General features: G+C 37.0%; 1 protein-coding gene across 5 annotated transcripts in view; it reads left to right on the top strand.

The window, feature by feature from the left end:
* LDB3 (LIM domain binding 3) overlaps window positions 1–27522 on the top strand; it is a 112761-nt gene that overhangs the window by 73456 nt on the left and 11783 nt on the right. For 2 of the 5 annotated variants that reach the window (XM_072340162.1, XM_072340160.1), the window contains 5 exons: window positions 8865–8900; window positions 14366–14536; window positions 16138–16245; window positions 20061–20105; window positions 22401–22519. In XM_072340162.1, coding sequence (XP_072196263.1) covers window positions 8865–8900; window positions 14366–14536; window positions 16138–16245; window positions 20061–20105; window positions 22401–22519 — 479 coding nt within the window. The remainder of the gene's footprint in view (window positions 1–8864; window positions 8901–14365; window positions 14537–16137; window positions 16246–20060; window positions 20106–22400; window positions 22520–27522) is intronic. The other 3 variants (XM_072340163.1, XM_072340161.1, XM_072340164.1) reach the window with 3 other exon arrangements.

Raw genomic sequence — 27522 nt, 5'->3', positions numbered from 1 at the left:
AGCAGTCCATTTTAAAACGTACTTTCCTCTGTAAAATATAAGTACTGTAGTGGTTCAATTAACATACCATTTAATGCACGGCATTCATTTATATTTTCCTTATGGGAATGCAAGCACATTCTAATCCCATCTCAATTGTATCTGTGGACAATCAGCATAAACTGATACCAGCACAAAATAAGAGTAATGTTTTCGCTTCTCCTTTGTGTTGCTAATATTAGACATCAATTCAGAATGGGTAAATCTTATTTATGCATCCAAATTAAATGGTTTTCTGAGTAAATATGTGATATTTTTTCCACTTAAATAGGAATTGTGTATCCTTAAGTGTATTATGAACGTTATATGTGGATACTATTATTTCAAATAGTTCTAGTGCATGTAATGTAATGAAAATGTCTGTACTGTATCTGAATGTTTATATTCAATGTCTTTTTTAAAGATACTTTTAAATAACCAGAACAGCATGGTTTGTTTAGTTATGAAATTAATGCAAATGTAATTAAGGGTAATCTTCCCCTTATGTCTGCTTCTGTGGATTTAACAATAGACAGTGCATATAAGCCATATAATCATAAAGGCATAGAGTTATAAGTCGTTTCCCTGGAGGACTGAAAATAAACTGCCAGTATTCTTCAAGCTTGTAGAATTTCAGTCCTTTATGTAACCTTGGGAAAAAATAATAGAAAAAAAAATATCTTCAACAGTTAGTCATTTTTTCAACTTTTAAAATGAGAATAACCCTGTAGAATTTGCTGTCATTAATCCCTAATGCAAGATAGTTTACTACAGAATATTTCTACCGGTCCAACCCCTTTAAAAAAAGAAGTAATCTAATTTTTCTGTTTAGTTTCTCGTTTACATTTAACCTAGTAACCCCTTAACTCTTAAGCCTCAAAAATCAGCTTCTGTGTTGTCCTGGTGATCTCCAAGCCCCAGAATTTCATGCTTACAATTATTTCCTCACATAACTATTAACAGGCCGTGTTTTTCCTTCCTGAGGAGGAGGCAGGCTTTTTCTGTAAGGTGGAGAAGCTGGGCTGCTTTTGTCATTCTATTACCTTTCATTGCTGGGGACTATGACAGGCTTAGACCAGATGAGAATTCATAAGTAGCTATGAGAGTCTGCTAGCTTTGTTTTGGCTAGAGGTCAAGCTTTTCCTGGTTATGTCCTGTTTCTAATACGTCCAGGCTTATCCCACTGTAAGTTGCTTCTGATCAGTCAACCCCATATCTTTTACTGTTTCTTGACCGTTTGCAGAAGTCTGCTGTTTTCCTTAGGAAAGCTTAGTCTCAGTTAATGACAGCTATGCTTAAACTAGGTTCCTGGCTGAAGACTCAGTGAGTCATGTAGTTCTTCAAAATGGCTTTGGTGATCAGCAGGTATAGCTGTTCCACGTTGAATTTATTTTGAACCATGGCTCTTATGCAGAGTGGAGGACACTGAGATGGTGACAAGTGTCTTCTACATAATCTCCATGCCAGAAAGGATAGTAAAACGCTGTATGCAGATAGAGATATTAGCCCTGTGTCTTCCCAGTATTGCCATTAAAGCCTTAGTATTATAAACATTTAACGAAGATACAGCAAAGCTGATGCCACTAGGAAATCAAAACCAAAAGGCCTTCCAGGTAAATCTGCTTGTCTGGTTATGACACAGGGAAATGCTCATTTTCTGCTGTGGTATAAGACCGTTTGTTATACACTAACCATTTTGCTGTATATTGCTACTTTGTCTTCCACACAAATGGTCTCTTCCTCACCTCTTAGAGTGCATAGTTTGCAGTAGAAGTACTGACTGCATGCAGGGCATGCTGATGGGATGTGGCAAGAGTGTGTCTTTAGGAAAGCAGGCATGAGAACTTGACCTCTCTTCCTTTTGTGCATGAGAAAAAATGCAAGAGAAGAAAAGTTGTGTGGCTCCTTCTCTTGCCTCCTCCTTTTCACACCTGCCTGCATGGATAGGAGAGGGAATTTCGTGTTATGTAATAAATGCAAAGGTCACTTTCTCTTCACTGCTGTTTCTTTCTCCTTATGCACAGCAGTGTGGAGCGTAAGGACAGGAATTCTGTGGTGTGCTTTATCACTTTTGAAAAGTGTAACTCTCACGTATCACAGAGTTGTTGATGACCTTCATTGTAAACAGGACCAAATAGGAAGGGGTAGCCAAACTTTCACTTGTACTTTCAGGTTCCCGTAGGGAATAAGCTGATTGATTTCATGGTTTCTTTACCAGTGTCTACCATGAGCTTTAGTGGCCGGGACTGTCATTACAGCTTTAGAAAATAGTGGGACACTTGCATAAATTCTAATTAGCAAATGTAAAAAGCTAGAATCTTGGTATGGTACATGATAGTTGTAGATCTAGCGGTAGATCTTGGTAAAACCAATTCATAGCTTCCATTAATCAGCCTTTTATCAGAGGCCTTCTGCAATGTATGTGAAAATGAGTTGACTTAAGTTTGCTTTCAAGAACGATGGCCTTATTCTCCTTACCAAAGCTATCTATTTGATACCACCAAGAGAAGATCTAAGGTACCTTGATCCTCTTCTTCATATGCCAAAATTTCTGGAGGTTAGCATTGCTGACTTACCCAGTTGCCAAAAGTTTCCCATCTGTACGCTAAGCAGATAGCTTATTTTTCTGTAAGAGCACATAAAATAAAGCAGAGCTTGGTAGCTAGCTTTTTCACTTCAGCAACATTTCTACAATAAATAATATTAAGTACGTCTATGTATTCCTATCCCTGCTCACCTTTTAGTGTCTGAAGAGAAACAAAATATAGCAAGAGTGAATAAACTCAATTATGGACTTGAGTGAATCCAGAAGGGTAAATTGATCAAAGTTGTCTTTCTTCCCAAAAACACTCCTTGATGTTCAATTGGAAAAGTGAATTTAGCTATCATAGATGCCTTGTTATGAAGCCAGTTCTCTGTAAAACCAATTGATCAAAGATGGAAGCTACAGGGTCTGTCATATCCAGTTGAATGCACTCACTTAAATACAAGAGAGTGAGATGAAATTTCAGATGAAATAAACAAATACGGTGAAATAGATATATAGCAAGTAACGCATAAGAATAATAGAGACTGTCAAAGCTCATTATTCACTTTTGTGTTTACTTTTTGGCTGTAATGAAATGTATTTTAATCTCTCTTATTTATCATCTCAGTCTTTTGCATGTTCCCGGCCAGCACTTATTTCTTCACTGGCAGAAATGCACATTGCTTTCCTTCCTTCTGTGGAACTGTATGCATCCCGTATATATGTATGCCCACACACGTCCTGCCACGGATGCTGATGGCTAACCAAAATACCAGTGCATGGCGCAGCTTTCTCTTACTGTACTGTTTTCTTCCACTGCCTTCAGTCTAACAAGGCAAAAGCAGTTCTTGCATGTAACAGCTTTCTAAGAGGCATGTGTAACCTGGAAGCACCCAGCTGTGGTCTGTGGATCGTCTGACTGATTCACAGAGCCTTGTGTAAGATGAGTTGGAGAACTGGCTGATGGCTTAGCACTGGCACTGCTTCCTTTTACTCTGTTTCTAAATCTCATTAATGTTAACGGAATTATACTAAGTACTAATAATTTCCTAATACTTCATTTCCATGTAATCGATTGTTGTTGACCCAGAATGTTATACAATTACAAATGAGAGAAAGGGAAATCAAGAAAACCCTTAGGGCAATCTGTGAAATAAGATGTAATCTATGTTCTGAAAAAATACTGCCAACTGCTCTGTCTCATATCACTTGGTTATTTGTTTCAAGAATCTATCAGAAAAGGCACAGTACTGTATCTGAGACGCAGCTTCACATTTATGATAATACCAGGTAGAGAAAGTATGAATTTTCTTACCATCAATGTGCACAAATGAAAAACTGACTTGAAAAACTACCAGCTGACAGTGAGATCTGTGAGTTCTGTTAGCTTCCCCGGAGCAATGTGAGGTCTCAGTGAGGAAAGAACACTTCAGTGAAAGGGGAATCTTTTCCTAGTTTAGATATTCTTCAATATCTAAACTTATTCACTGTCCTTGTCTACAGTGGTCCCAGATACAACCTGAAAGGTTCCTGTGCTCAGGTGCCTGCTGGCAGATATTTGCACTTTACCAATGGGGTTCTAAAACACTAAAGGGAACTCTTCATATAGATCTGGATGCAGAATTAAGGCCAAGGTAGGGAAAGTTATCTGCAGTATTTTTTATTATTGGAGCTGGAATACATCCAAGCTCAAGTAGTTCCATATGCTCAGGATTTTGCAGTCTTTGTTCTTATTGAGATGGTGCATTTACCAATAAGATAAATTGGAGAACATACTTGCATGTCAAATGTCCCTACATAAATCTTGGAGAAGTTATCTCAATACCCAAAGCACAGTTGCTGCTTTGTTTCCATTTGTGTTTATTATTTAAATGCTTAATGTGATAGCGTACTACTAGGCGCAACTAAAATCCATAGGAGGTACTTGCTTTGATTTAGTGAGCTGCTTTGACAGAGTTCTGTGCTACCTGTTGAGAATAAGTACAAATGAATCTATGACAATGCTTTTCCTATTCGGTGGCACTGTCTGTGCAAACCAAAGCACCTTCTGGGATAAATGGCTTTTCCTGTTTTGGAAAGCAGACATACAAGCAGGATAAACTGTGGCTGTTTTGGCGTGGGCTGCTCACTTTCATAACTGAGGTGGCTGAAAAAGAGAGACTAGCTGTTCTTCTGTCCCAAGCTGAAGTTTGAACTAAACCAGCATGATAGTCATCTTCTATCCTTTCCAGTTAACTGCCTATGATTTTTATGTGTGTCCTGTGGTGTCTCTGTGAAGATAATAGTTTGTTGCGGTTGCAAAAACTTAGCTTGGGGGATTTAAAAAAAAAAAAAAATAACAAAAACAAAAAAGAGAGAAACCATCTCAATGGTTTTTATGTTCATGTGTTCATGGGAAGATTTCAGCTCCAAACACAAAGCTAAAAATTGCCTCACTGAGTCAGAACTGGATCAGCAGCTACTGTGGCTTAGTAAAGAGTGTCCAGCAGTAGCAGAATTTCATGCCGTCAAGAAAAAAATGTTTGGAGGGTAGTTATGAAATAGCTTTCATGTAATTTTCTTCCCAGGCACCATAAAAGAAATTTCAGAGAAATTCAACTTGTTAAAAGGGATATTTTATTTTTAGGTGAATCTGCTTATGTGACTGGAAGTACGCATTAGGATAAAAGCTGTGAGTCTAGTTAGGATAGGTCCTGCAGATTCACAACATAATGCTAGAAAAAGATATACATATATATATTAATTTAAAAGATAGAGACCCTAATAATCCATAATTCTTAATAAACTTTTTCTCTTTTAAAAAGAGGCCGATATGTATCTTCTAGGTGTCTACTTTAATAGGAGGCTATGGGGTGATCTATATAGTATAGCACCAATAGTCTGCATACTAACATTTAAAACAAATCTCTCCGTAATCTCTTGCTAAAGAGGAGTTGATACTTAGGGTGCTTAGTTGAAAAATGCTGATTCATTTCAATTCTTTGCCCTGTCATGGACCTCTTATTTGGCCATGAGCAGTTCTATTAAGATTTAGTTCCTCCTGTTTAAAATACAGAACAAAATGCTGCAGGAGAATACTGAGAATATATCAATTATAGTGTTCCCTTGACTGTTTTAGTATTGAAACACAGAAAGGCGTTGAAGGACCGCGTGGTCTCTCAGGATGCCAATGTTCCCTGATGATACCAGATCTTCATTATAGGTTGATTCTTTGTCTAAGATGTTTTGGTGGAACAGAGAGGAGCTGTTCAAGAGTGAGTCTAAATTCTCTAAGGGGAGGTAGGTAGAAAGTGCATAATCTTAGTATCTCAATGTACTTGTTAGATATAAATGATTGGAACTTTTTCTCAGTTTATTTCAAACTTGGAAACCAAATGAGTAAGTGCTCTTCTGCTTAGCACATACAGTTCTGATTCAGTGGAATCCCTTGGAATCAGTGGAAGCTCTTTTAGGGTCTGGTAGAACACACAAGTTTGGCTTGAAGATGAATTGTTACTCGAACTCTGGCTACTGTGGGAGAGAATATGAATCTCTCTTAATCATTCAATTAACTCAGTCACGATCACCACATCAGATAGCACATTTTTTATGAGAAGGAAACATTTAGTATTTTCTGCTGTACGACATGCTATATAATTGGGACTGACAGTATGTTCCAAACTTAAGTCTTGTTTGAGAGACATGTCTAGTATTCAGCAAAGCCTTGTGGGAATTGTAGTGTTCTCTCAAATAATCACTGACTGAGGTCCTGCTATCAAAAGCTATTTAGCTGGGACTAAAGGGAGTGCAGAAAAATCATCAATGCTAATTCTTGCCAAGTTAGCTCAGAACTACTATCCACTGATATTGGATACAAACTGCCCATAATATTCTGAGCTGTTTTTCTACATGTTGTGAGATTACTGACGTTACCAAGCTTGTCCCAGCAAAGTGTTTGACTCAAAAGTAAAATTAATTCTGTACTTAGTTTGCAAAAAAAAAAAAATATATATATATATATTTGGTTGCAGCTAGGTGGGAAATTGAATATTTTGTTCTTCAGAAGGCAAGTATCACCAGTAACACACATCTGATCTTGAGCCTTTCACACTACTAGCCAGGCAGGAATTATTCCTGTTGTCTGAGAAGAGAAACGGTTCCTGAAAGCAACACTGTGAGGAAGTACTGTGTGCCTTTGAGCTCATCTTTCCCTTTACTCTGCCTTTTTCTATGCTTTACTCTGTGGAAGTATGTTTACTACACTTATCTATCTCTGTAACCTTCACAACTCCCCTTGCCGTGTTACTTAGCATTGTTATAAACTCAAGGAGAAAGCTTTTGTAAAATCCTTATCTCAAGCTCGAGTGATGTTCTGCATTTCTCAGTGTAGCCATAGCTAGCAAAGCAGAAACAGATGAGTATGTCAGATTAATAGTTACACCAGAGGCCTAATACTGCTTCTGCTCAACCCCCAGCTGCCTGCCTTTTGGCTTTAACAATAGTTTTCCTTAAATATTTTGTAACACTGACATTGAACAATGCTTTATTTTATCTTTAGGCTGCAACTGTATTTTTTTATTTTAACAGACTTGCATGGTGATGACTTTTGGTATACTAACGCTTTCCTATCCTAGCCGCTCTCTATTGATTTGTAATCCATCCTTCCCCACTTTGTTTCAGCCTGGTTTTGCTATACAGGACGTTCCAGTGAAATCTCAGCTTGGTTACCATAAAGGCAGTGTTTGGTTTCTCATTGCTTTAGAGTGGTGAGCAATTCATCTTATCGGGGTACCTACTTTCAAGTCAGGTTCTTCCATTCAGACCACGATAACATTTTTAGTCAGGCACATCTGAGGCTCATTTCAAATCTACTGCTGTGTTTGAAAGTCTGACTTCAATTCATTTATTTTGGGGGTTACGTTTTAGTTAGGGATTTTAAAAATTGGGAGATAACAGAATATTTGTGCCTGAGTCTTTGCTGATAGACAAAATGTTTATAAATTTGGGCTAAACAAAGAAGGGTGCACATGCATGTATGCATGTGTACATACAGAAATACATAAAATACTTCTGATGAAAAATATTGAGTGGTTTTCAAAACATCATGTAAGGCAATGATCAGAGCACAGCAAATTGAGATAGATTAACACCTGCATTTTTTATTTGGAAGGACTTTTCAGAAAGGAGATTCACTGTGGGTGAATGGGGACATTTCCTTTCTGTTTTGTAATTTTATATCTCAGTGTGGGAAGTATTCTAATTTAGCACATTTTAACTTTAAACGTGCTGAGATTCCAGCATGTTTTCTTGACTATAATGTCAGTACGTTCAGCTTCTGACTTTAATCATAGGTTATCCAAAGTTGGAAAGAACCCACAAGGACCATCGAGTCCAACTCCTGGCTCTGTAAAGGACCGCCCAAAATTCAAACCATATGTCTGAGAGTGCTGCCCTAAAAAGTAAAAATAACCACCATATTGCTAAATCTTGAGATTTATCTCAGTTATTTAACTCAACTAGATCTCAAATGTAGGAATCTAAAGATTAAGACTGATAGTCTTTTCAGTCCTTCCATAAATATACAGTTGCTTGCACTCGGGCCAACCTGTAATTTCTGTTAGTGTGTTTATAGGATTTGCAGCCTATTACAGAAATTGAGGCTGACTTGTTTCTTTCTTCTCTGAAGAGATGAAATTTCTTGTATTGATTAATCTTATAGCTGAAAAAACTAGCACTTATTTGGGTTGAACATAGAACTCTGAAGTGAGGCCAGGCACGTACAATCCATATGATTTTTGTTAACCATTTATTTCCTTATAATTTTTAAAGTATTGGATCTTCAAGGACTGCCCCGATCTGATTATTTTCACCACTTAGATTTGGCATCAGATTAAGTTTCATTGGGATACCATTGGAATGTTCTTTAAAAAGGGAATTAACTAAGTAAAAGTTATTTCCGAAACTGTATACATGCAAACAGTGCCAGATTTGTGTGAGAAATAAGACTTACAAAACTGGTCATTTTCACACAGAATCACACATTTTCCTTCAGTTTTCTTTAATATTGAATGAGAGATGATGCTCACTGGGTAACCTGCGAATTCGGTGAGTTTTATTTAAGAGCTGAAGATGTTTTTCTTAGCCATGTTTATGAGCAACCACTCTAGGATGCTTTTGGCAACCAAACACTTCTCCCAAACCCATCTTCCTTTGCCCTGTGTGGTTTTGGGTTGTTTTTCAATTGTCTTTTTCTTTTTTTCTTTGTGTTTGTTGTTTTTTTTTTTTGCCACAAATGGTGATTGCATTTCCTTTATTCATACGGTATCCCCTCATTTCACAGAGACAAAGAAAACGTGGCGGCAGCATCAGAAAACAGGTAATTGTTGCTCTATGTTTTCTCCTTTAGCCCTATTCAATTGGCCTCCTTTCCTGTATTACTCTCACCTCAAAAGCATGCAAAATTTGAGGAGACAATAAATGGTATAGGTTTCAACTAAGCAGATTTGCTAGGCAATTCTAATGTAGAATTCACAGAGGTCTGTGAGATGGTAGCAGACATAGTGAAGGGAATGAAGTTGTTCGGAACTTGTGTGTAAACGTTTCTGTGTAATATTCTTGCATACGTTGTTTGATCCTTGATGGGATATGGGGCTCTGTAAGTAACTTCTTTCATTTCAAAAGTGATTTTCTCCCAAAGGATCTCATCACACTTAGCAGTTATGTAGAGAAATATAACTGTAAAGGTACAAACAAGAACTGAAACACAAGTACTTCTTAAATGAATCTCATCTTTTGTTTAAGGGAGCAAAGAAATGCACCCTTATTAGTTCATGCCATGAAACAAACTTTATCCCATTTCTTTCCAATTTAAATCATTCCTCCACAAACAACTATTTGTTTGTTTTTTAAAAACTTCTCACAGTTCAACAAAGGTTGCATAGAATTAAAATCCAAGTGCAAGCATTATCCTGACTGATGATATAAGTAATGGTAACTGGCACTTGGAACTGCAGGGAAAATAAGAAATATGTCAAAAAGAAAAAAGAAATGGAATAAACCCCCTGATTCCTGCATAACAAGTATAAAGCAGAGTTTAATCGAAACAGGAAATAACATGTTTAGCATTTGAGTAGCTGTTTGATTTGTGTAAAACCATCTACAGGATTGTGCAGCTGCTCCACTGAAATCTCTTCTTTTGGATTTTACTAGGAACTGTATCTGATTTATGACTGCTGTTAGTGTCACACTGCATTGCCTTAATCTTGCATGGTTTGTCAAACCGTAGCTTTTATCCACCTCCATTATCATCGCAGCTTTGCTATGTGTCTTATTATGATATTCCTAGCAATATGGTTTCCAGATTTAGCACAAGGCACTTGTTAAATTCTTGCATCCTTTCCTCATCTTAAGCAGTAACGAAACATCAAAAACTGTTGTGATTTCAAATGCAGTACCACGACTATCTCCTACAGCGTGCAGAATTTAGGAATATGTGAGGAACATGCTGAATATTTACAGATAAAAATCTTCTTACAGGGAAAAGAAGAGACAGAAAAAATGAAACCTTAATTACTAAATCCAGACTTGACTTTTCAGCCACCTTGTTATGCTTCTGCCCATGTTCCTGCCAAAGGCTTTGCCCACCGCACAGAAACAACTGCTGTCTTAAAGGGTCAGATGTTAGTGTTCTGTAACGCTGCTTTATTTGATGTGGATATGAAGTGATAGGATCTCTGAAAAGCATAACCTTTCTGTTTTAAAAACATCAGTTTCTTCTGTAGCTGGAATTCTCTCTCTTCTTTGGAAACCTACTGCCTAGAGATTTGGAGACATGACAGCAAATATCTCATTTTCAACTTCCTTGTAATCTTTGTTACCCAGGGCTACAGCTACTACATATGTGCCACAGTGTGTGACCTCCAGTGTTTTGCAGCCTCATCAGTCTTGCAACGTGGGTGCCAATACTGGCAGTGCTAAGCCAATGGCCTCTAAGGGCTCTGTGAGGCCTGGAGTGAGTACAAGTCAGAGGGAAGCCAGTTGTGTCACTACTGGCCATAAAGTCTCTCTTTCTTCATCCAGTAATCAAAGGTACACAGTGATGTGTAACTGCACAACTGACCTGGTTTGGAGCTTTGGAATGGTTTGGTAATAACAACCTCTAACTCTTCCAGACTGGAATGGCTATGGCCTAAAAGGCAGGTGTGTAAGTTATACAAATTACAGCAACTTCTAATACCTGTGGGTTTTACTTGTAAGCATTTCATCTATAATGTAGAGACAAGTCGTTAGGCACCTTCTGCAGAAAAGCAGCAGCTGAGGTTATGCACTGTATTTCTCAAATGCTGTCGTATTCAAATGCAGAACTCTTCCACGCTGCGTCTTTCTCTAAATACCTTCTCTAGCACTTTTTTTTTCTATGAATGCAGCAGTAAAAGAGATAATTTTCCCAATACCTTTTGATTTGTCCCCTATATTTTCCGTTCTGTACACGAGATCTGTTGGATGACTTGAAACAAACAGGACTTCATGTTAAATAAAGCAGACTAAACACAGCTTTACTAACCCACTCAACTCTTCTTTGGACAGAAAGTCATGAGCCAGGACTCTTCTGGGATGACAGTATTTTACATCTCAGAGTGCATTTGTTGCCACGTTTCCTCATTACGGTTGTTAACCATGATTATCCTTTTAACCTCTGCTGATTTGTGTTACTTTTGTAGGTGAAAATCAGTTGAGAATATATATTTATTTTCATCTCTCTAACTTTCATCATGGATTTTAAGTTTATTGGTCACTGCAAACGTGGACGTGCAAAAATGGACGTGTTTGATAACATCCATTTCCTATGATTTTCCTTAAAATACATAATACTGTAAAGATTTAAAGTATATGTAATACCTTAAAAAAAGAATTAACCTGTAGCCTATGTGATCATGAAGCTGTGTTAATAGGTTACTGGTTTTCTAAAGCACCATTCACATTTATCTGCTCACTAAGTAGATTAGAACTCTAAAAAGAAGGCAGTCGTGGGGGGGAGGGCGGACGGGAAGATTTCTTTACTTTGAATATCTAAATACAATTATTTAAAATCCATATTGGATCAATTAAAACAGTTCAAGTTAATCTGAACAGTTTCTCGAAAACTGAGTATAAAGAATTATTTGCCCACTGTCCATATTGTGTACAGTAAGATCATCGTGATTGTTTTAAGGCTTTTACCTTTTCATTTTTGTCTATTCTACTTCCTTTTTCTGTTAAACTCTTAACGTGTTCTGCCCTGCAGGAATGTGATCAAGGCTCTAACATTTTAATCTCTCTGAAAATCTAGTATGGCATGTCAGATAATTTTTGTTTCTTTGAAATTTTTGAAGTTATATCAGTATATTTGCATTTAATTCGTATGTGTGTCCAGTTCAAATTTGTCTCCACGCAGGTCCATATCGACATATATTCTCTTTTCTTTCTCTGTCCTACTTTTCAAACATATATCACAGATTATGTCTTTTGGTGTACATTTCGAAGATCATTTCCACACTTACCTAATCTTACTATTTTCTTCTATTTAAGGTATGCAATCTTGGAGATTCTTTTGAAATCTGTAACCTTTTTCCTTTCAGTGGTAATAGAAAATCAAGATAGTTGACATAATGTTTTTAGAACATGCATTACATTCCATTCTAAAATAGATATGTGGTATTGTACAGTTTGTATCTTTTCATGTTTACTAAGTGAAGTAAGTTTTGGTTAATGCCATGTGATGTTAAAATCCCAGTATCTGCTGTTGCTGAGGAGGGAAGAGGGGAAATCCTATGAATATTCCTCTGCATTTAATCTCAGCTATAGACTAGCCCATCATCCACAGCTGTGATTTATAATATGCAACTACACTGCTATATGATTTATCTTAATCAGTTCTGTACAAGAGAAGATTTTACAACATAATGCAAATATGTCAAGGTGGAAGAGTTTCCCTTGAACTTAAATGCTGATAGTGATGAACAAACTTCTGCATAACTTTTGATGTAATGACCTGGAAGCCAGAATTGCAAGCAAGATGAGTATTTTCCAAAGCTCCCTTGCTGTTTGTGTAATTGCATGTGAAATTCATAAGGAAGAAAGCATTGATTACCTTTTTTAGTTGTGGGTTGCATTCAACTTGGGTGTAACAGGAATGCTTCAATTTCAGCTAATCAAATAGTACAATACTGTGTTGAAATAAGAGATAGCATCATTTAGACTACCAAACCCACAGGAGAAGGTGCAAGAGGAGGGGACAGTCTCTTGAAGAGCAAGAGGTGTCAGGAGTTCTCAAGTACTGATCGTTCATTCTAGCTCCCGAGCAGTGTAGCATCTTAATTCAGTGCTTGTGAAAGGAGCATAACAAAATGTTAGGCAGAATGGCTGAAAGACAGAAAATACTTACATGATGGTAAAACTGCGGGAAAAAAAGGCTGAGAGAGTGTTTGGAGGCTGAGATTTGGCTGAAAAATGCTCTTGGAACTGCAAGCTGCCTTTTGTTACTTGATGCTTACTGTGCTCAGAAAAGAATATTCTGGGTATTGTTTCTACACTGTAGGACAGAATCACATGCATTCACCCTCATAGGTGTTGTGTGTAAGAACCTGACTTATAAGAGAGGTGAGAAGGATTACTCCTTCTCCATGCAGCCATTGTTTTTAATGATGTTCACCAATGTTTGTGGATAAGATGATTATATTAATAGAGTTCTGTGGTTTGTTGTGTTTGTTTTGTATTCTTTTTAAACACACTGAGATGACTACTAAAGAAAATGAACCTGTAGCACACAAATATGGCATCAAGAAAAATGGCCCTAATGTCTGGCTATTAGATGCTTATAGTGCATGTGAAAATTGTGCCCCAAAATAGGATACCAACTTGAAAACTCAGATTGCAATTAGTTTTATTTTTCAGTGTCTTATTTGTTCTGGTAGACAAAAGTTAATTAAACTAAATGCTTAGATGGCAAGCAATGAAAGAAATGTTAGTAAGTTGGCCACAGGACAGGAGGATATATATATTTTTTTCATTTAAAATGGCTTGCAATTAAAGGTAAAATGAATATTTATCTGTGCCACAAGAGGTCTCCAGTGTAAAGACCTTAAGCTCATCTCTGAAGTTTTAAAGCTGAGATAGTAATGTTTTATACTGTTTTCCCCTTGTATGTTGTGCACTATTCTTATGTGTTAAATGACTTCTTATTAGTTGATGGGCTGGCCAGTGTAACGTGAGGTGAATTTAGGGCAGAGATGAGCTAACAGTTAATGTACACTTAATAAACATCTTTCCTGTACCTGTATGGCACAAAATGATTACACTTAGCACAAAGCTGTATTGACTGTGTCTGTAGGCTTTCAGAACTTGCAGGAAACCTGCTGCTACAAAACAATAATAATATTCCTCAAACTGCTTTTCTACATCTAATTAAGAGGTTTACTCCTTAATGTAAACTTCTGCTCCAGGAATGAATGTTGAGTTGAAATTTATTGTCATTTGAAGAGTTTGTGGCAGGGTATATACAGCATCTAAGAACAACATGCCACGGTTCCTATCACTGGTTTCAATGGGAGCAGGACTTAAGTGCTGTATAAGACCTGGGATAAATTTCAGTCACGCAGGACTACGTTACGTTCCTAACTGCTCGTACAGAGAAGTCTAACAAATGTCTTTCTTCCTTTGCATTATCGTGCTTTTCTCTCAGTAACACGGTGTGCTACTATGTTTGTAGCTTCAGGTGCAAACATAGTAGGTTTTTTTGCTTTATGTGTAGAAATGCAGCTTTTTAAGATGCTTTTTGTTTTATTTAATTTAACTCTTAATTAGTAGCCCTGTTGAGCATGCTCCGGTGTCTACCAGCCCTGCCTCTGCCCCTGCACCACATGCTTCAGCACATCAGCCTGCTACCGCTGCTCAAAATACAGCCAGTCTGATGACACCACCAGCAGCCTCTCCTGCCTCAGTAGTGCAAGAGTCTTTCTCATCCTCCTTCCAAAGGTAATGCTTCATTGCTTTGTCCTTTTGCAGATATACCCCTATACGGCTCTGGAAATGCTGCATACACATTCTGAACTTAAGAATGTTGTATGTACAAGCTGTAGCCTATTTTATATGCTTTTATTTATTTTTGTGGTTTTTGTTTTTTTTTTTTTTTTCTTATTTTAAAGAACTTTCATAATTGCAAAGAATTTTCAAAATAAAACTGCTCAAAAAATGACAAAAAGTGATGTTAAGTCTGGAATGTAGTTTATATTTCAAAAAAGCAAGCCTAGGGTCAAAAATGGAAATGATGTGGTAAAACTAAAACAACTTATCATGGTACTTAAGAGTGGTTGGATGTGGCATCCCTTAATATTATTTCTGTAGCATGGCATGGCGGTATTCTAAAAACAGCCATTTACTCATTTAATTGAGCTTACTGTGCTGTAGCAGATGTCACTAAAAGCACACATTTGATGACTGAGTGCTCTGTAAAGTTTTAAGTCGCCTCCAATAGATTTATCTGCCTTTTTCCTCTAAAGCCAGTTCAGCTATAGAGCTAATGTGAGTTTCAAGGAGATGTGAATTCATAACACTAGTAGTGTGCAGTAGGAGTTCCAGCCATGTATCAGAAGTGATCAGACTCAGTTTGGGAAGAAATAGGATTGATGCTGCTCTCACGCTATAGAAATTGTTGGGAAAGTAAGAGTGAATTAGTTTAGTGCATCTAGAATTATAGAACCTGCTTATCTGTTGTTCTTTTATATATTTTGCTATGTAAGTATTGCTAAAAGGCATGTGTTTTAGAGTGCTTTAAAAATCCAAGGAAAAACACATTTTCAACAATATCAAATACTTTAAATAATTGAGATCTAAGACGTATGTCATGCCTTAGAATTCCATACATGGAATTGGAAGTGTTCTCTTGGTTCTATTACTTCTTAAATGTTTTTCTGGTTCACTTGAATTACTTGTGCATGCCAACTACTTTGTTTTTTTACCTCAGTAATGTTTTCCCTAATTGTGACCTATAGGAATCCAATCTTTTTAGTCCAGTGCAAGAAAGCCAATCATCCAGCTATCAAAGGAGGTTTGAATATAGGGTATTACACTGTAATTCAGAACTATGCTGAAAGGCACTTGTATATGAAATAATATCGTTTAAGCAATTTTATTCCCTGTTTGAAACAGTAATGTGAAGAAAACTGATTTGTGAATATGTGCCTCAAAACTAAAACCCAACTAATCCTGTCAGTAACTTGTTTTCTTAAGAAGGTTAATCTTTTATCTGATATTGCTTTCATATTAAAATGTTTAACTGAAATTCAGATCGAAACATCTGAATTCAAGATGCTGTCTTTATTAGTTTTTGATAGACTTCTTTTTTTTGTAAAGGATTTCTATACAACGTGTGCATTTTGACTTGTGTTCTCTAGGAATGTGCTTGGTTGTGCTATTCTGTAAGCCTGCAGATGTATGCTACAGAAAACCTGTTCCTGGTAACTATGCAGCAGTCCTCTTGTACCTGAACTCTGACAAAGCTTGATTCTGATGGCACTGTTTTTGTCCTTGTAAATTTATGTATATATGCTTTCATACTGTTACTATGTCTTCTGCAGAGTGCTTGCAGCCCCCAGCTCTCTTTCACAGCCTAAGCCTTTCCTTGGGTCCAAGAACATGTCAATAGCAGCTTCCACTATTTCATCCGCTCTCTCATCTCAGTCTAGGTATATCTATAAAGATCTCTTCTGTTTCTTTGTTTTTATTCTGTATCGTTCTCTCACATTTAAGGGTTTTGGCTTCGTAAGAGATTGGTTTTGTGAAAAATGTTTAAAAGCATGATGTTGTTTAATAGAATAGTTGCCCTGTTTGATGGTTCGCGTTAAAACCGAGTTAACAGACACCTAAGTTTTATACTTACGATACGTAACCAAGAGATTGACTTTGATCAACTGGTGAGCTTGTGCTGGTTTTGCCATCTTAAAAAGAAAATGTATTCAGTGAGGCCAGGTGAGAATGACAGATTTGGGTTTTTTTTCTTGGTGAAAACATGGGATCATAGTTTAACTGCCTGATATAGTTTCAGAAGACCACAGCTCTTCATTTGTTATGTTCTTAATTGTGGCTAATGACAGACCACAGATAGGCAAGAACATGCACATTTGAGGAACACGCATTTAGAGATATAATAAGAGATACAATGATCTTAAAGATTAACATAAAAAACAGCAGTTAAGTGCTATGCACAAGTACAGACTTGAAAGCATTTTTATTTGCTTCACATCACTGAAACCAATGCCAAAATGAAACAGCGACGGAACAGAGGATCAGATGAGTTCTGAGTTTCAGTGGGTAAGCATGGCTTTGTTTAGTTTCATTTCTCTAATTCCCATATGCATCTGCTAAAACATGAGAATGCTGATGTAAGTCCATTTATCAAAGTTACGCTCTTCATAACATAGCTGACAGCAGCCCCAATAGTCAAAACAAGACCCATACTTACTAAGCAACAATAACTGTGTATTTGGCTTTTTATGACACTGATATGAAAATAAACCTATTTATTGCTTCTGAGTGACAGAGGAGACTCAAATTTAGTGTTTCTCTGAGCGAAGGACCAAAATGTATCTATCTGTCAGAATATGACATCAATCTGAAGCCACGATGCTACTCTGGCCAGCAAGAGGACAGCTATTTGTGTTTCATCAGTCCATATCCTAGGAGCCATCTCAATTTGATAGGTATATTTTTACACATCTACATAGAAGATTTCTTGGGTATTCCCTTAGCTTCAGTGAAAAGTATACAAAATAGCTAATAATAGTAGTCATGTAGTGACCTGCAAGAAGTAGTAGTTTTATGGCATTAGTACTTGATTTCTGTACTTTCATCAGTATTAGCAGTAGCTTCACAAAATATTTGCAAGCAGTGATCAATTCGCAATAAAACAGAAAGATGCAGATGAATTGCATCTATCACTTTCTGGGCTTCATTGGTAAAACTGTAATCAAGCTTATTTTGTCGCCCACCTTACATTAGAAGGGCTTTTTTACTCATGAGTGCAAATATATATATATATTATTCACTGACAATTTCTAAGTATCGTGAATGGGAGGATATAAGAGGAAGGCTAAAGAATACATTTGATTTTAAATGTCAAAACCATGCATTTTCCAGATATGAAATGAATTTACTTCCAAAATGAAGTTTCTTGTGAGTTCTGTTTTTACTATTACTGAGACTGGGTACCAAGAATGCTGCTTCCCAAGGGGGCCAGTCTGAATTTGGGCTACCATGGTTTAAGGCAATACTCTTCAGTCATCTAAAAACTTTAAAAACCATTACAAATAAGTGGAGCAAAACAGCCTGAACTTCTAAATTGGTTACAAAAGTGGTAGATCTTTAGAAATCTGAGACACATAGCTTTTTAATAAGTTATAATATACATAATTAATAAACTAATAGATATGATTTATATATAAACAGCTAATGAATTAGAGCAAGTATAATGGTATTTCTTGACTGAGACTTTATCTGTTTCACTTCAAATTCACAATCCTTTCACTCAGGAAAGAAACAATGTAAGGCCTTGAAACTATAAAATCATTTGTAGTTATTTCTAGTTATCTATCAGTAAGGACTAATCAGTGGCAATTGTAATTTTAATGAGTAAGAAGAATCAGATCACTCTGAATCAGAATTTCACATCACTCTGAAATACTATATATATATATATATATATACACACACACACACACATATATCATTTTAATTATCTTCTATGCATTAGATTGGCATGGACCATTTTGTATTTTCCTCCTTTGAAAAGATGTGGGCTTCTTGGTCGAGTGCAAATGGGCAGCAAATGTGCCCTTTGCTGCCTAGGAATGAGGAGCATGGACTAAGGGAAGTGATTACTCCCTTCACTTTGCACTTGTTATTCTGCAAATGGAATTCTACGCTCAGTTTAGTAGGTTCCCCTGTAAAGAAAAATGTTGATGAGAAAAGACAGCTGAAGGAATAAGCTTAGCTTAGCTCTAGGCTAACAAAAGCCTTCTTGTACCTATGAGGAAGTCATTAACAGGATAGAGCTGAGCTCTTTGTGGTCATGCCACAGATGAGACACAGTAAAAAGAAAGGTCCTGACTGGTTAAGGAAAAGAAATCTTAAGCCAGTCTTCAAGTTGGGCAGGGCAGCAGATTGTCCAGAGGGCACTGTGCCGTCTCTGTGTTTTAAGATTTTCAAGATCCCACTGGATAAAACCCTGATCAACCAGGTCTGACCTGATGGCTCATCTTGCTTTGAGCACAAGACATCCTGAGAGACATCGTGAGGTACATTCCAAACTGAAAGCCTTGGAACCTATGAAAACCAAGTGTCCACGTCAGAGAGCAATGCTTTCATCAGGCTGATACAAGCTACTGTTCATGGCTGGCAGTTATGCTAAGTCAAAGATGCTGACATACACTTCAAGTTGTTATCAGCAAGCATATGTTACATTATTCTCCTAGGCAGTGTCTCTCTCGATAGTACAGTAATGTGAAAAGCCTTAGGACATAAAAGCAAATCGGAAAGTCAGGATTATGATTCTACAAGAAAGGTGTAGCTGCTATGATCCTAGGGTCTGAATCCAAGCAGTGGCCGTGGTGAAGGGAAACAAATCTCCAGAAGCTAAGAAGATAACTGTTGCATGACAAGGTCCTACTGTTATTTCTGGCAAATGTGGGCTGTGTTCCTGCATGCTGTGATTGCTGCCACACAGCTCCATATTGCTCCGCATGTAGGCAGGAGCTGTGTTCATTCTGAACCTTCTCGTTTATCACATCCTGTGCTCTGCAAGGACTCAGTGCTTCTTGCATTACACGAATGAAACATTTTTTTATTTTTTTTTCTAAAATGACATTGTTTCCCCAAGAAAAAAAAAATCTATCTATAGGTATATATCTCTACTGGTTCACGCAGGGCTTTATTTAGCGTGTAATATTAGAACAGTACTGCAATGGTGAAGTTACCCATGATAGATTGATTCTGCTGTTTCAGCTATTTTTTGCTTGTCTTTTCTGCGGTGTTATCCTTCTTTGATCCATAATTAGCCAGGAAACTTAGCTGATCTTTGAACTTTGGTTAATTCTAGTTTTTCTTATATGTAAACTAAGCTTATGTTACTGACAGAAGGAAACTCCTAGCTAATTTTTGTGGCAATACACATTGATGGTGAATGTCAAAGAAAACAGTCCGGTGCTTGAACTGTAATTCCACAACTAAAGAACAAACAAAAGTGGATTAGTATGAATTACAAAGCAATATACCCTGCTCGTTTACTTGTAACCCTTATTTGGGTTTCACTGCGATTCCCAGCTTTAATAAGATAAGCAAATAGTAATGTAATACTGATCTACTGATCTTATGTTATTATAAACATATACATGCTGTTTATAGCTTGTTAAGAATATCTCCTATTCACAAGGAAGTTCACTGTAAGACAAGATATCCCTATTTTCTTGATACGTTCTTTTCAAATACAACTTTTGTCTCATTTTAGTTTCAACCGGCATTCTTCCACCTCCATCAGCTACCAGTCAAAGAGGTATAAAAACGTTTTGTGCAGCTACTATACCTTAAAAGCACTTAACAACCCAGTTGATTGCTGCTAATAGGCATCCGGTGAAGCATTAACATAAAAATCCTTACTTTCTTAAAACTAATTGTTTTCAGAGCCGGTGTTTAATTCATTGCCTCTCACACGCCATTGGCTGCTACAGATAAATCCAGTAAGGGTGCTTTCACTGCTTTAGATGCGCCATTGCTTCTTGTTACGTTTCAGCATCTTCAGCACTTAGGACATCTTTTCTTCATCCCTTTCTTTCCCTGTTTTTTTTTTTTTTTCATTAATGATAACTCTATTTCCTTTTCTTCAGCAGAAATTCTCTCTGATAAGTCTTATAACTTCACTAAAACCTCTAGTGATGTACTGTAACACTTCATTTCTCTTTGACAAGCCTCTTTATCTTCCTTACTGTACTTAATGTTCATCGTACGTTTGCAACAGATTTCAGTAATTGACTTCTAATTTTGTCATTAACTTGATACAATGAATAGACTTCTTTTCAGTGTTATTTTTTTGTCTTTTAGATTTAATTGCCTTACATATACAAGGAATCTGGTAGCATGGTTTTATCACGCTCTTAACTTTAAAAAAACACTTGGATTTTTAATAACCATTTCTCTTCAAGGCAGTTTGAAGTATCACTAATCCAGCTCAGAATTTCTTTGTGTTTTGTGTGTGAAGAAACATTGAAATGAACCTTGCTGTCAGTGAAACTGCACATCTGGGAGTAGGCTTTCTTGTTTGTAACCCGTTTTCACATAAAGTTTGTAACACACACAGTTTAAGGTCTTTCTCTTCACTTAGCAAATATTGAATGCTGATCCTGTAAAGGTAAGTATTTCTTACTGCTTTTCTGTCTAGTTCACATTGAATATTAGATTTTAAAGCAATGAAAAATCTTCAGATACTGCATATTTAGCTAAAGATGTTTTGAAAGTCCCTCAAGTGCCTGTCTGTGATACAGTGGAATTAATGATTCTCTGTGCAGTGACCCCAGGTACTATGTCTTCTTATGCATCATAGGTGTACTGGTAGATGTTCGGAGTGGAAAGCTGAAAGGTATGCTGTGCTTTGGTGGTTATGAAATCGTGGCACAGTTCACAAAAGAATTTACAGTGAATACAAACTCACTGAAAAAGTCTTTGAGAAAATCTTTGAGAGCCTCTTGATCCCTAATAGACCCAAATCCAGCCCTAAACCCTAGACTTGGTGAAGAAATAACTAGCTACAGTCATTATAGCAATAGTGATGTTTCTAGGTCTAGCTAAAATAAATGAGCCTGTGGCAGCAGCACTCTGCAGGTTAGATCTTGCTAAGTACTGTCAGAGCAGCAAAAAGCTGGATTGCCAGAATAAGTTTATTTTGTTAAAAATTAGAAATCAAAAAGTTACATCTGCGAGAATGTTTTCTACCACCATTGGAAGGAATTTGATGGTTTTGTCATAGGTAAAAATTATTACTTGCTCTTCAGATGGGATCTATTTCCATTGTCAGAGAAAGAACAAGCCACGATGTATCATGATCTTGCAGATCAGACGGTCTTTTCTTATGCTTGCAAACTGTCTCTTATAGACAATGTCAACTTATAAGTAACTCCTAAAATCACAGCACAAGGTGATAGATATCTGGCTCACTGAGGTAGTGAAACTGAAAGAATAAAACTATGTTACTGAGGTGAGTGAAACTGATATTGAATACTAAACGTGTTTATTACTGCAGGCGCCTCAGTATTTGTCACCTCCCTTTTCTGTACTTCTTTACCTCATTGCTTCATGCTTGCTTTGGATATTGTGCTCTTTTATGAGTCTGTGAAGCAAAGTTACTACAAACAGAATCATCCTGAGGAATGGGCAAATAGAAGAGGCATATACTTCAATGTGTTACTACAGTTAAACACAGAATAACCATCTAACCTATAAAATGGAAGAAAAAGAATTCCTTATTGAAGCTTGGAACCCTGAGCAAAAGTTCTTAATCTAGGAATGCAGAAATCACGTAATAGTATTGCATGTCATGTATTTTTCAGTCACTGAATCCAAACATTAGAAAAAAAAAAAATAAATTATGATCTCAATCTAAATATGAGGCTCTTTTTCTTTCTAAGGAGCTTCCAAGTCTCTCTTAGCAATGGTAACAATGAATCTCACCATATTCTCTCTCTTGCTCTCACAGACAGTTCTTCTGGGGTACTTCAGAAACTTCCAAATCTCTTCCTTTTGTACTCAGTAACTTTTGCTGTTGATAAAGTTGCTCATACCTTCGTTTTGTTTTTAGAAACACAAGCCAGTCATATACACCAGTGCCAGCTTCTGCAAGCTATGGTGAAAGTCCTGCTGCTTCAAAACCAAGAGTTGTCACTACTGCTAGTATAAAGCCCTCTGTCTACCAGCCAGGTAAGAGGATTCCTAAATACTGGTACACATGGGCATTTCTCTTAGAGTACATTTTGCTATAGGACCGACATGTTATCAGGAAATTTGTATACACTTTAGAACCGACTGAACTGATAATTTTGTTTCAGCTTCAGATCAAGGATTGTGTTGTATTTGTATTAGTGAATATGTGCAACAAATGGAGGAGGAAGAAGATAAACAATGGAGCAGCGTGTAAAAATGGTGCATAGGCTAGCTTCTCAAAACAAATGCATTTGCAAAATAGCCCAGTATACCCAATTAAGAACCTCAGGGCATTTCTATAAAGTTGATAAATTAGCTTGAGAAAGCACACCTTAGAATGGAAAGCAAATAAATGGAGCAGGATATTTTCAACATAGATAAAACCACGTAATGAATTTGTCAAATTCAGGCTTATATTTAGATTAAAGAATGGCTTGTTAAAGTACTTAGTAATACTGTTCTTCCTTTTCCCTCAGATCCAATTACTTGAGGAATATATTTGATTATTCATTTAGGTGGAAAATATACTCCTTGATGTTATTTAAATCCTCTTTGTATCAATGTGTTACAAATGGAGTTCACTTCTAAAACCAGTGATGACCAAAATGTGAACCTTCAAAGTGAACAAATGAAATGAGTTAGCAGTCTAAATGCAGCTCTGTTCCACATTAAGTTTTCTAATCTTAGCAAGGGATGTTGATTTTTATTTTGACAGTCAAGTACATATGAAAAACCAAACAATCTGAACAGTCTTAAACCCATCCTTTTCTTGATCTCCTGCATTAAAACTGACACCAGAATTTTACTTAGATAAGCAGACTTAGTTAATCAGACAGAGTGATTTATCTTTTTATTTGAGATATAAAGGTGGAAAAATAAGCCTGTTCAGAGCTTTAATAAGCTATTTAGGGACCTCAGAGTCAATAAAGGTTTTGCTTTCTCTTTGTTTCATTTTGCTTAGGTGAGTCAGCACACACTGTGTTCTCACTCAAGTGTTGCGTCTGTCTTGCAAATGAAAGAAAGATGAGAACAGAGGATTTAGTTCCATAATGCAGATTTGAGCAAGCTGTAGGAAGTGTATTCAAAATAAACTGAGTAGTACAAAATCTCATGCTCATTTGGGGGCAGTGCAAACTCTAGTTTACACAGACCTGCAGCAGACATAAACCAATGTCTGTATCTGTTAGGGAAGAAGCTGGCTGTTGAATTCAATTCAGGATAAGAAGCACTGCTTTCACTCTCTGTGATAGGCATCTTTGCAATTCCATATATTGCTGGTTTTGAGCCCCGCTGCCTCACAATGACAAATAGAAAAAGTGCAGCATGAGAACTGTGTTCTGTGTCACTGTGTAGGCAGCAAAATTACTTCAAATCTAGGCTTCGTCTGCCTGCATGTGGGAAATTCTACTTCTGTAGGTAATGAAAGGATATTATGTATTCCAGATGACATGAGAAAATATGAAATTATACAAATGTAATACTACAGATGCAAATAGCATTAAAGTTCACAGAGAGAAAAACAGGAAGTCTCTCTGTACTATTCAGGAGTTTAGTCTAGAATGGAATAGTTCCATTGGGAGGTACCTACAAAGAGCATCAGATCCAAAAGCCTGGTCATTTTAAGGGATAAGCACAAGTTAAAGCTAATTATTGGTGCCCAGTGCCTCTTGAACCATGAAAAGTACAGGGTGTTGACTGCCTCAGTAGGAAGCCTGTTCCATTGTTTCTCTACTCTCACAACAAGAGATGGAGGAAGGAACATTTCCAATCACTGATAGGTCCTGTCACTGAGGAATTAGTAATAAAAGCTCCTCATCCAGCTCTGCCAATGCATATAAATTCTGCCCTGCAGTGTAAAATGCAACCTTCATCTGAAAGGATCAGCTATTCTCAAAGGGTGATACATGAGACCACAGCGATCATCTTTTTCCTCCAAGTGCAACCTTATGCCTTAGCAATAACTGTACTCTCACTTTAACCAATTACACTTGAGATTTCTATTTTGGTAAATCCAGTGCATGAAAATGCTGGAATGATGAATATAACTGTAAGGATTTGCAGTGGGGAATTTAGCAAAGGAATTCCTTTATGCTATCAGTCAGCGTTAGCAGGAATAGGATGCCTTACTTGCTCTAAAATTCCACACTAGAGATTTCCAGATTAAAACATACAGTCCCTTATGTGTAACATTCAGAAACAAAAATCAGCCACTTAAGGTGGTCTACAAGACTATTTTAATCTGGATTGTATTGAAAAGTAACGGGATTAAATATTGTTTATACTGAAACTAATCTCACAGTGAAACTGCATTGTGGAGTATGTAGCTCAGATGCGAGCAAATCAGAAAGTCTGTGCTTTAAAGTAAGGAGAGAGAAGAACTTAATTCTTCTAGGAACTTTTTGCTGCTAAAAATCTTTGTTTCTGTTGTTCCTATAGGGAGATCTTCACCCACTTCTGTCCCACACGTTACGTAACTTCTTTTAAGAGGCACATAGACTTATTTTCTAAACATGGGCCACTAGGTGGCAGAAAACACTCGCGTCTCTCTTTCCTGCACTTCCCAGACTACAATAGTGCTTTCATATATTTCAAGCAAGCCAAAGGCCAGCTTTATACTATAAAGTAACACAATACTTAAAAACGAGAAAGGAGATATTTCCTTTTAAATCAGTAAGTCCAAACAGGGACTACTCACATATGTAAAATGGCTCAAATGAAAAGGCTTGATCAGTTCCTTTAGAAATTAGTGTTAAGATTCCCACAGATCTCAATGAACTTTTCACTAATGCCTTAACACATTCAAGACTAGAATAGCAGGTTATGTACATTCTTATTTCATTTTAAGTTCTTCTGAATAGGAGTAGTGTCGTCTTATAGAGGACCTGTTGCATTATCTCCTTTGTCTGTCATTTGTTATGCATTTGAACAGTATATACAATATCAATTGGCAGTAAATGAAGGGCTGAGGAGAGTTCCAAATTCCTCAGAAGCACGGAATCGGTTTGTTCCTACAGTTGTTAAAAGACCTCTTCTTCTCCTACCATTCTCTTCACATAACAGTAGTCCCATTGTTTCTCTCCTACTAGAAGAGAATCTGAAGGCTGAGAAACAAGGTGATGGAGGTTGAGTTACTGAATTATTTCAAGTATTCACTCCTGCACAGGTAAAGGTTCGCTGATACAGTGTGCAGCAAACAGCACTTTTGATTTGCTGTATAAATGTTGAAAGCTTTTGAAATATATAAACATGCGAGGTAAACGTGATTTGCAGTACCTGCTGAGGAAATAAAGAGCTGTTCATAGAAGTTTGGGGAATATAACTGTAAGATAGTAAGAAAATAGTAAGAAAATAATTCCTTTTTAATAACAGTTACTAAAATCTCATTGTTAATGAAACAGGTCAAACTCATTGCAATGATGGTATTTTAAACCTTATAGTAATTCCAACCTGTTCACATGGTAATAAACCCAGCTTTTAAAATTAAATGGTAATGGCTGAAATGTTAGTTAACTATGGAGAAATCAGAGCAGTTGTGAACACCCGATAGTTGTCATTTTGCAGTAATTCCCCTGATATCTTCTTACAGCAATTGAAAATGAAGGGTTTAGTTGCTGGAAAGGGAGAATAAAAAAGAAATAGAAGTTATAGAGAATAAAGAAGCTGCATCCCAAGAGTTCGTCCTTCAAAGGAGTCTAGGCTACTGTGAACCCAGATAAGTCATATGCTGTCTACATAGATCAGAATAAACTGGAAAAAATAAAATAATGACATCGTGAAATTAAGGGATGGGAGTGCAGGGGGGGGGGAAGTGGAAAATGAAGAGCTTGTAATTTAGTAAAGACAATTATTTAACAACAACAAGAAAAACAGTCCTAAAAACGTTAACTGCATTCATTGTTTGCTTTTGGATCCCTGGGTTTGAATATCTGACCATTTTGTTAGGTCCTTTGTGGTATGCGTTGCCTTACTTTACATGAACAAGAACTGGCCGTGGGGGAGGGAGAATCCTTTCACAGAACTGAGTGAGCTAGAAGTCACCTTATTTAATTACAGAGTCTCCTAGGTGGGAGCCTTTTGAACTCACCAATTAGAGATGAAATATTGCCTTCTAATTTTGCCTGGCTTAATACTATAATACATAAATAGCAACAGCCCCGGGGTTTAAAGGCATTGGATACAAACTCTGCTCAGAAATCTTTAAACACTGTTTACCATTCCCAAGAGAAAAAAAAAATAATAATAAAAAAAAGCAGATGCCTCAAGCTAAGGTGGGATATGCAGTGAAGGAGAAAACCTGATGCCGAAGAATAGAAGTGTTTTATCAGGAAGATGTGATAGCAACTCTGAACTCAATAAGAAGAATAGAATCAGAGATCACTAAGCTGACTGACCACAGTATGTAGGCATATATGCAGTTTAAGCCCTCACATTGAGAATAATAATCCATTTATGTTGTTCTGTATGGAGCGTTAAGTAAAATATCATCTTATCACCACTTTATTATCCAGAGACATTGGTGTTATATTCTGAAACCTCTCCTTGCTTGAAATACCTTCTTACCTGAAAGCCCCTTGAAACCACACATCGTATGTTTGCTCATCATTTTTTTGGCACGGTGATCTGCTTTGCAGAGTGTTTGCTTTGAGTATGGGAGACTTGGCTTCTGTTCCAAATCTCTGCTTTGGGCAGAACATTTCAGCTCTCCAAGCTTCTACTCCTTTTCACACATGCTGACAATCCTTCGCTTGTTTTCTTTGCGTAGGAAAAACTGCTTTTAGTACTCCTGTACTTGGCTAAGTGAGGTTGTTTCTTAGGCAATGACTGCAGCCCTGCACAGTGCCAGCTCTGGCGTTTTGGAAAGAGCAAAGCAGTGGGAAAAATCTCAGTATGAACAGGCTCTAGCTTCTGCTTATTTTTATGCGATAAAGCTCCACCCAAGATTAAAGCCTGATACATCCAAACAGACACAGTCTGTGCACAATTTTATGTGCTATTGAAAA

Source organism: Excalfactoria chinensis, chromosome 6 (assembly GCF_039878825.1).
Source record: "Excalfactoria chinensis isolate bCotChi1 chromosome 6, bCotChi1.hap2, whole genome shotgun sequence".
Lineage (NCBI taxonomy): Eukaryota > Metazoa > Chordata > Aves > Galliformes > Phasianidae > Excalfactoria > Excalfactoria chinensis.
This window is presented reverse-complemented; position numbering and strand designations above follow the sequence as displayed.